General features: G+C 47.9%; 1 protein-coding gene across 3 annotated transcripts; it reads right to left on the bottom strand.

Annotated features, from left to right (window-relative positions):
• Window positions 1-37: 37 nt before the first annotated feature.
• MTFR1L (mitochondrial fission regulator 1 like) lies at window positions 38-10,134 on the bottom strand. 3 transcript variants are annotated; one of them, XM_080632427.1, is made up of 7 exons: window positions 10,074-10,134; window positions 9,874-9,974; window positions 9,068-9,172; window positions 8,325-8,434; window positions 7,299-7,510; window positions 4,054-4,366; window positions 38-1,067 (listed from the first exon to the last, which is right to left on the bottom strand). In XM_080632427.1, exons 2-7 carry the CDS (start codon window positions 9,886-9,888, stop codon window positions 962-964), a joined length of 861 nt encoding a protein of 286 aa, XP_080488553.1. In that variant the 5' UTR covers window positions 9,889-9,974; window positions 10,074-10,134; the 3' UTR covers window positions 38-961. The 3 variants fall into 3 exon arrangements, with proteins under 3 accessions (XP_080488553.1, XP_080488551.1, XP_080488552.1); XM_080632425.1 differs by having other exon boundaries at window positions 38-1,070; XM_080632426.1 differs by having other exon boundaries at window positions 38-1,070; window positions 9,874-9,995; window positions 10,074-10,115.
• Between the last annotated feature and the right edge of the window lie 2 nt (window positions 10,135-10,136).

The following is a 10,136-nucleotide window of genomic DNA, read 5'->3' on the forward strand; positions in this document are numbered from 1 at the left end:
ACACGTGCATGAATGATATCAAGGACAGCCATTGTCTTATTAAGGCTCCATTTTATATAAAGGAAAAAAACCAACATCCTTTAAATACAGCCATGAGAACACTGCAGAGGAGGTGCAGCTGAAGGAAAGCTCTTCAGTCAGTGAGAAGTATAGCCACAGGCGATGCCAAGCTCCTTCGTCCCCTTCCTCAGTGATGGCTCTTGTGGCGGGTGCTTGGTTCTTAGCAATAAATAGACCTTCTGAGTGCTAAATAAAATACATTATCTGAATACAAGGACTAGTAATGAAACATTAAATTACTGGCAAGAAATGAAGGCCATTCTGTCATGCAGTTGTGGGGTAACTTACTTGGAAATACCCAGGGCAGCCTAAAACCACCCCGCGGCCCTTCGGTGGGACCGGGTGATTTGATCACTGCCCATGGGTTCATCCTGCCATGGGGCAGACACAGGTACCCGGAGGACAACTTCTGCTGCTGTCATTTAACCACCTCCTAAACACTGAAGCCCTGGAAGCGCTGGGTAGCTTATTCTCAGTAGCTCTGTACCATGCTCAGAACAAGCGACAGAACGGGCTCTTTGCCATTCCTTTATACTGGAAATGGTAACTGGTCACACTGGAACGAGGCCAGTACAAGCTAATGCTTAATGTGAACCTAAGGAAAACTGTAGGTGGGAAGAACATCATCCAGCAGCACGTGCTTCACTCTAGAAGATCCTCAGCAATAATCAACATCAAAATACAGGTGGAAAATAATTTCCATCTTCTTAAAAAGTTTTGTCTTAAATGTAACAATACATGGAAACCACACCAAATCCAAAGGGTCTTTCCTAAGTCAGTGTCCAGAGCAGAAACCATTTCTCATTGACAAAAGAGGCAAAAGGCTCCATCCTTAGGAAGGCAGCTACTGTGGAAAACATTGTGGGAGCAGTAACGCTTGCAGAGTTTAATGCCAGGAGCATCACTTCTCCTTCAGGGCCAGATCTTCATCCTTGAGGGCAAATTTTCTTCTCAGAACTTCTGCGATGAGAACCGCTGGGTCCTCCTCCTTCAGTGACGTTCGGTTTCTGCTTGGAAGACAAAAGCACAACGTGTCAGCAAAGAGAAGTGCCAGCCCGATGCTTTACAGCTCTGGCTTGAGAGTCTGAAGTATCTTTCTGCAGCCTTTGTCATGGGTTCAAACTGAAACTGGGGAAGTTCAGGTTAGATACAAGGAAGAAGCTCTTCCCTGTGAGGGTGCTGAGGCCCTGGCACAGGGTGCCCAGAGAAGCTGTGGCTGCCCCATCCCTGGCAGTGTTCAAGGCCAGGCTGCACAGAGCCCTGGGAGACATGGTCTAGTGTGAGGCATCCCTGCCAGTGGCAGGGGGTTGGAACTGAATGATCTGAAGGTCCTTTCCAACCCAAACCATTCTATATTAGCTTTTGCCCAAGCGAGGAGATGCAAAAAGCATTTAAAACTTAAAAGCAGTTACCTTTCCTGCTGGCTTAGAAAACCTGCAGCTCATTCTGTGGATCAAAAGGTCAGCATTGAAGCTCTTTATGATTTTTATTCAACCGTGTTAATAACAAGTGAAATAAAACTTCATGAATTATTTAGAGCAACATATCCTCAACAGGAATCTGCAAGTGGTGTTGGAGGTGAAGCCCTGGAAGGATTTTTTCTTTTTCATATACAATGAATAGCTATACAATGGATAGGTGCTCTCCTAATTAAAGGTGGGTATTTACATGTATTTTAAAGGAGGACTGGTACACATTTCCCTTCACTGAGCTACTGCATGTGTTTTCCTGTAGTGCTCTGTTACCAAAGCATCTTGCCTCTTTCGACAAGCTGCTGCAAGATGTACAACATGCACAGTTCTGCAAATGCTGCTCACTCATTCCTGAAGCTTCCAGGGTTGTGTTTAAGTACCAGGTCCTAAATAGGAGCATCAGAGAAGCCTCTGTGTACTTATCTCATTAAGCATCATTTGGTACCTTCATCTACTTAAAAGCATCACACTCTTTAAGTGCCACAAGTGCTACATACTCACATGAGCAGAACTGCACGTCACAGCGTGAGCACAGGGCTGCTCACACCTCAGCATCAGCTCCAGGGAATGGGGTCTAGGAATTAATGCTCATCAACTGATGAACATCAGGGATTTAGGATTTGTTTAAGGTAATTTTTCAGCTACCTGTGATTTGTCAAACAGCTTTCCTTAAGCTGCAATAACCATATCCTAAAATGTCACTGCTGAATGTAGGAAGCAAGTTAGAGGCTGAGGTGGAGAAGCAGCCGAGGGGACAACAGTTCTGCTCCAGCAGGAACAGACTCAGACTCTTAGGCTGAGGTGTTCCTAGGGCAGCTGCAGCAGCGTGACCCAGCTCAGGCTCACTGGCCTGTCACAAGAGGAGAAGGGCCCTTTTGTCCCCTCTGTGCCCAACAAGGAGGGATCTGGCTGCTTCCCCCTCTCCCAGCTATCCCCCAGACCCAACTCTGCTCTCCCCCATCTCCTGTGATGCTAAAAAGCATCAACGCTGCTGGTAAAGCCTTTCTTCAAGCACAAGCCTCCCACTCATTCACACAGCTTCTCCCAATGGGTAACAGCAAAGGCAGACACCTCCATCCATTATTAGTTCTCATGCACTCTGTTGAGGAAATGAAAGTAAAACTGTGACCCATTATACCACAATGTTCCCTGTCACCCACGGGCTGCTTTTATCAGCCTCCCCCTGTCACCTCCCTGCCCACAGGTAAGAAATGTCTTGTCTTTCCCCACCATGATCTGGATCTGTACAAGGGGATTTTTGCCCCTGAATAATGCACACTTCCCTGTTCACCTGGCACAGACGGCAGCAGTTTTCTCACCCCGCAAAGTCTGCTTCCAGAGCAGGCTGCCAGACAGGCTGCACTAACTGCAGCACTGAGAATCACGTTGTTCCCTGAGCATCTCAGCCCTAGAGGTACACACCTTTAAACAGAAACCATTCCATGGCACAGCAGGAAGCATCTGCAAGCTCCTCGAGTTCCCAGAGCCTGGGGATGCCCATTAGAATGGTGGTTACAGGCTTCCAGGGAAGGTGAAACCTCACCCCAGCCCCTGACCCACCACACACCAGGATTTTGCTTGAGATTCTCTCTCTTTGCCTAATAATTCAAAGTCATTTTGGGATGACCAAAGCACTGCTTTGCAACAGACAGGGAGAAGGAAAAGGAGCAACACATCTGTGGTCCATGAGTCCTACTCACCCCCAGGAGAGACTACAGGCATTTATATAAAGTGAGTGAGTGTCAAGCTTTGAGTAATCTTTAACACCTAGGAAAGCTGAACACATTTCGCTCCTTTGACTACATCGTTTTATTTCAGTGCTGAGAATTTACTTTCTTTTGAACTGAATTAAGCAAAGAAATCCTGGCATCACACAATGCAGGAACATGACACGACCTAATGGCTGCATTCAGGCTGGAAAATGGGGGAACTGAACTTCCTCACTGTGATCTCACCCTAAAGCAAAAGCAGCAGAGCTGATGCTAAAGCTGTTCTATCAGCTAGGCAGAACCTTGCCTCAGCCATGGCACGAGGCATTCTCAGTGTGTAAACTTATCATGAGACAAGCAAAACTCTGCTCAAAGCTCAAAGCTGGCCCAGATGTAAAAGCTGAGAAGCTCCATGTGTTAACTCCTGTATGTGATACAAAGCTGCTGAGCTTCCAGGGATGCTAACCAGGCCTCCAGGATGCTGGAAGCACCAGCAGCACTGCAAGCAAAGCAGGCTGCTGATCCACATGGGCCTCCTTTAGTGTAGGTAAACAAGCTGGAACAGGCAAACATTGTGCTTATTGGTGCAGCCTTCCCTCCACTGCTTTCTATGGGGCAGGTAAAGCCACCATTAAAAAACCCCAAACCCGGACACACGCTACCACGTTCTGCTATAAAGAGGAATTTCCCCACTGTGACTCACAGAGCAGCACCAAGGAGCAGGGAATGCAGCATCCAGCCTCTGAAGTGATCGGACAGGCAGGAAAAAAAAGAAAAGAAGATAAAATCATGCGTGTTCAGGAAGCACTTACAAGTCTTTGCTTTGTTTCATCCTATGAATGTCTTTGAGGATGCCCATCATGTCTGCAAAACTGCTGGCCTTGGACAGAGACACAGAATCCTCCTCATCGGGATCCTTTGACTCTGCTTTGCAGCACTCGGAGGCTGTGGAGCAGAGCAGGGACACGGACGGGAGCTCGGGGCTCTCCAGCTCTGCCTCCTCCTCCGTGATGTCACTAATGACAAAGGAGGTTGTAGACTGGAAAGAGGGTCCGAAACAAGGTAAAGGAGAAGATGCATTGGAACTTCCTGGAGACAGTAAATCTGGTGTGAATGAAGCAGAAGCTGAAAAAGAAAACAGTACAGGTGGATAGATCAACTCATGGCAAACAGCAGAATATAAACCAAGAGGCATCATCAGCCATGATATGAGAGAACAAAGTCATCAGATTCTCTGATCCCCTCCATGTCGACTCTGCTTCCTACACCACTACAGTCCAACACAGAACCTCCAATACCTTTCATCTCACCACCCCGCTCATGTATCTCTATTCCTATCAGGCTCACCAGCAGATCACTCCTCCAGTTCCCCCACTGCACCCCATCCCTGCTGCCAGGCCATGTAATTCTTCATGGTTTTACAGGTAAGGAACAGAGCTGGAGCTGCTGCTCCTGGTCACAGCGGGAGCCTGCAGCAGAACGCAGGTCTCAGGTGTTTTAACTTTTCTCCTGTTTTTCTTCAGCACCATGAGAACTTCTTGCCTTGCTGTTCCTTTCACACTCCTTGCCCCCATAACCATGAGAATGCAGAGCTGGTTCAGGACCTCCAGCATTTTACACTAGACAGTCACAGTGATTCACTTTGTCACTGCAGGCATTTTGACCTGTTTTGCTTTCCATCACCATCTGTACAATGAGAATAGCATCCCTGTATTTTTGCAGGGAAGATGGGATTGATTTGCTCACACTTTAAAACACAGTGAGGGGATCAACAGCTGTGTAAATTCCAAGTGCTAAGTGAAAATGAGTTCAGTATTTCCAGTGTAAAACATTAACCAAACCCCCAGAAACACATTTACTGTACATCTCTGTGAAAGACCCTTCCTGTACTGAAAACAAACTGCACCTTAAAGCACTAATGCCCTTGGCCTCAGAGCAAACCTGTAGAGAGTTATCAATTTCCAATGCAGGGGTTTCTCTAACAGTATATAACAAAGCAGATTGCACAGTATTTCGTTGTTCACATCAATCTTTCCAAAGTAAGTCTGCTAAACAGTTATCTCCTTCATCAGATTACAAGTCACAGCAGGGCACTACATCACAGCTCCCTGTTATTGACTTAAAGGACACAAGTCAATAGGAACTGTTCTCAAATGCCAGCTGGTAACAGCCAGGCCCACTGCTGAGTGGAGAGGGAGAGAGAAAGGTATTAAATGATGAAATAATTTTTCTCCCATCTGGATCTCAAATTTCCCTCATTATTACTCTCCTTGAATTAAAACAGACTTTTCTAGCACACAGCAAATGTAGAGCTGAGACAACACTTTGAAGGAAAACACAGAATTTCCCCTGTTCTTTATTCCAATTCAGCTGCTCCTCTGATCTTGCATAAAGAAAGAGGACACATGCAGCCTGTCTGCAGGGGACATCTGTGATGCCTTGTTTTATGCTTGCTCCCTGCAGAGCTGAGGGTAATGTGTCCCACTCATGCCCAGCGTGGCTTCAACCTCATGTGCCACTGTACCAGTGGGGGCAAGCGGTGTGTCAGGATCCAGTGTCCTGTGAGAGGAGCAAAGATGACAAGAAACACCAGCACAAGGAGATGGTGCTCTCCCTGTGTGCACACAACAACTACAGAAGTGCGATGAAGATCATCAGAAGCACCTCATCTCATCTAAATACAATGCTAAATGCATCCCATGTGTTCTCGTGTGGAGGCCTAAGCATTTACATTCCTGATGTCAGGTAGATTCTTGGAGTCCATTGACTGAAGTGAACAAAACCCCAATCCAAATCTGCCATGTAGAAACCAGCATTTTAACTAAATCAAACACCACAACCCTATTTCCTGTTCAAATGCACTGATGGGTCGTGGATAGCTGGGTTAAATATAAGCTGTCATTAAAGCTGCAAGCTGTAGCTTGGGGCTCCAATCATCATGCAATCACCAGAGGTTTGGTCTCTGCACACCGTACAGCGCAAAGCAGCCATGTGGGAATTAAAACCATCACTTGCTTTCAGATGGATGATAAGAAAGGTTTCATCAGCCACTACTACCCACCATAAACAGGAATTAACCTGCCTGGTATTATTTCAAGTGTGGCACAATCCCCTTTTGTTGTTGTTGTTGTTGGGTTGTTTTTTTGTTTGTTTGGGTTGTTTTTTAAGCAATGGGAAGAATTAGAGGAGCTCCTTCTCCTCTGGGAAACAGCAACAACCCAGCTGCTGCCTTGGTTATTGGCAAGAGTGCTCTGCAGGGAAGAAATGCAGCCCTTCAGAACTGTTCTCAAGAAGGACTAAATTCCTTTAGTTTGCAAAACTGTTCAGTAGTTTTTGAGTGGGGAGAGCAACATCTCTGCCTCTGAATACTTCATAAACGGATACCAAGATATTTCTCTCATACTAGTTTCCATACTCTGGACCAGCCACTGTAAAAGCAAAGACCTGCAAACCCACTTGGATCTGGATCTTACCAAATGTCATTGTATTTTCAGAGCTGAGTATACAGGAAAAACCATGAAAGGAAAAGAAGTAAAAAGCCTTTCTTCACAGTCAGCTTTATGGCTAAAACATGGCTTTTAACTGCACACAATTTTACTGAAAGAATCAGCCAGCTCAGCTCTAAATAAATCAGCTTTTCCCCAAACACTTCTCTGCCACAGAAATGGCACTGCCACTTTCACACCAGAAACAAACACTGACATTTCCCTCCTACCCAAATCAAGACATATCCCTCCTGCTCCTGGCCAACTTGGAGCAGGAATGGCAAATGTTTTCATGAACTGAGGTACTTGAGATGCTTCAGCCTCCACAGCAAATGCAGTCACAAAGCAGCAATTGTTATAGCTTACAAACGAGCTGGAATCCTCCAATGAAACAGATGCAAACATCTGAACACAGAACCAGCGCAGAGCTGACACCTAAGGTGGCATCCCACCACCAGCAGCCACAGCTCTGCTGGAAAAACAACTTGCAAGTCTGGTCAGCGTGGGGAAATAACATGGTTCACTAAGTCAGCCCTTCTCATTCAACAAACCAAAGTGCATGATGTTCCTACCTGATTCTGCAGCGACTATTTTAGCTATCTGACTCCGAAGGTGACTCAGCTCATCCTGGAGCTCTGTTGTTCGGCTCAGTGCTGGTAAACCAGGTTTCTTCAAGGCGAGCAGCTTCTCCTCCTGCTTCCTCAGGTTGGGGACTGAAGCATTTCGCTGTATAACAGTGAAGGGACTCGGCTTCCATTTGTGCTTCAGCGGGCGAGTGTCGCTTCTACAGGACAAGACCCCATTGGTCATTTACAAGGTCCAGACCCCTCCATGACAACAACATGGCAAAGCTCTGCCTCCACCTCAGGACAGCAGAAGACTTCAACACAATGAATTACTGCCACTGTGCTGTATGTGCTACTGTGCATGCTCTCTGCATTACAAGCAATGTTGAATAGATATTACAAGAATAGAAAATTACAAGGAATACAGAAATCATGACACAAGATCTGCTGAGAGGACACAGGGACAAAAGTTGGGGCATGCTCACACAGTTTCAAGTCAGTTCTCTCCTGGTAGCTGTTTCCATGCCTGGCAGCGTGCCGGCTGCATGACGGAACATCACTTACTGATTAACTTTACCTCTGACTTCAAAGTCCGTTTGTCTCTCACAAGATACCTGTTACTGTCGCCCTGCTTTAAGTACAAAAGTTCAGCTGACCAGAACCAAACTCCTGGGGCTGGAACATTTCAATCCCAGGAGAACTCAACTCTTCAATTTTCTAACCAGAAAGTTACCAACTTTCTAATCAGAATCTAACACGGATTAAGGGGGCTGCTCTATGCAGCTCTATCAGTAGGTAAAACATGGCACGACACAGGCTCTTAGCACTGCCTACAGGAATTCCTCCCAGCATCCTTTGCCCGATTTGGTTTTTCTCCATCTCCATCATTGGGAAAAATGTCTGTCAAAAGGCACCACATCAGGCCTTGAGAGGGCTGGAAGCTGCAGTTATTTAATCAATGTTAGATCTACGCTGTGAGAAATAAACCAGCACATAGAAGTAAGAACCAGCAGACACAAAGAGGAACCCAACCTCACTCTGGCGTATGTTTCCTCATCATCTGCCGCTATCCACACGATGTCTGCCAAGGTGGGGACTGGAGGGACGTCATTTAAATAGAGCTCCGAGACATTAGGCAGAACCTAAAAAGAAGGAAGTTACATAAAGAAGATGGTGACCCTGTCTCCTAAAGCCACTCCAGATGTGCTGCACCGGTTGTCAGAGCCTCTCCTCTGTCCAGGCTGGCAGCTGCATGTGTTAATGTGTGACAGCAACACCATTTGGCTGAGGAAGACATCATCTGTTGGCTCCTGCAGGCTCCTGGCTGTGTGGTATGTTACTGTGCTCTCCATGCCTGAGCTGCAAGGCAGCGAAGGGACACCTGATACAGCTGAGCACGCTGCCAAGGCCCATGTGCAACATGGTGCCTCTACAAGTCCCAGCACTGCCCTTGAGCTCAAACAGTGACGTGCTTCCAGAAACCCTTTCTGTTTTGAAGTACAGGCCCAGAGGGCACGTGGCTGCTGGAGGTCACACAACAAAGCTCTGGTTCAGCAGCTCAATACTTCTGTCGCCTCCAGCTTGCTAACCCAGTCCAGAGACAGCACTTGAGCAGGCACCTTCTTCAAGTGCCAACAATCACTTTACAAGAAGAGAATTAAAAAGAAATTAAGGAATCTGAGCATTCATTATCCTGCAGCTCTACAGCCACGAGCAGCACCACATGACAGTGCCATGTCCTGCTCCAGACCACCACATCCCTGATGACTTCTTACCTCAAAGGTTGCTCTGGGACAGGGCTTTAAAGGGAGGTTTGACCCGATTCTCCTGACAACGCTGCGTGCTGAGCCATGGGGTTTGTTCTGCCAGATGGGGATCGTCTACAAGAACCCGTGTGATAGAATTAATATTTGAAGTCAGTTCCCTGTCTTAAAATCTTGTTAAATTGGAAACTGTCCTGTAAAACCAGCTCAGGGCTCTGCTCTCTTGACTTTTTATTTGTTCAGTGACGATGTGAATTGGGAACTTGCTAATAACCACGATCTTTATTCCACAAAACTGTTGCGGCTGAACCCGAGTGAGAGCCAGCCAGTTCCTAAGGGGCAAGTTAAACACGGGTGGAGTATTTCCAGGACTGACAACTAAAAGCAGTTACAGACACCGAACAGCAAATGGAAAAGGGATCAGAAGAGAAACCCAGCGTCACAGGAGGGTCCCAGGGGCCAAACGAACTCAGGAGAAAGGCTTATTTAAAGGGACACTCTCACTTCCACATGCTCTTTAATACCAGCAGCACTGCTGGGTGGCTGTTGACAGCGAAGTGATGAGTCTGTTCAATGCCTCTCCCAACCGGGGCCGATGGAACAGCCTTGGGGGATGTTTTCAGACAGAGCGATCTGCGGGTACTTCTGCACCGGATTCGGGCGGCGAAGTGCCCCGGGCCAGTGTGACGGTGCTCACAGGCAGCAGCACAGGGCTCCGCACAGTGACAAACCGGGCTCCAACCCGGCTCTAGCGCTCAGTCCACCACCGAGGCCCCTCATTGCTGGAGCTGCGCAAACCGCGCCCGCCCTTCACTTACGGAGTCCGCTGCCATCTCCGGCGCTGGCGGCGGCCGCGGGGCGGGCTCAGCGCTGGGTGCTGCGGGCCGGGCTCATCTTACCCCGCTCCCGCCGCGTCTCACTGCAACACACAAGTGACTCGCTGCGGGCCGTGCCCGCTCCGCGGCCCCCCCTCGCCCCTGGGCCGGAGCCTGCCCCGCTCCCTCCCTCCCGCCGGTACCTGCGCTCCCGGCCCCTCCGCCGCCATCACCCGGAAGCAGAACCCGCCCCTCGCACTTCCGCC

The sequence above is a fragment of the Psittacula echo genome (assembly GCF_963264785.1).
Source record: "Psittacula echo genome assembly, chromosome: 21".
NCBI lineage: Eukaryota > Metazoa > Chordata > Aves > Psittaciformes > Psittacidae > Psittacula > Psittacula echo.

Excerpts from the sequence above, each read along its gene's own strand:
- MTFR1L (XM_080632425.1), bottom strand. Across the intron at positions 8,435-9,067 it reads GTCCCAGAGCAACCTTTGAG|GTTCTGCCTAATGTCTCGGA; the intron begins GTAAGAAGTCAT and ends CCTTCTTTTTAG. Across the intron at positions 1,071-4,053 it reads ATGAAACAAAGCAAAGACTT|CAGAAACCGAACGTCACTGA; the intron begins GTAAGTGCTTCC and ends TTGTCTTCCAAG.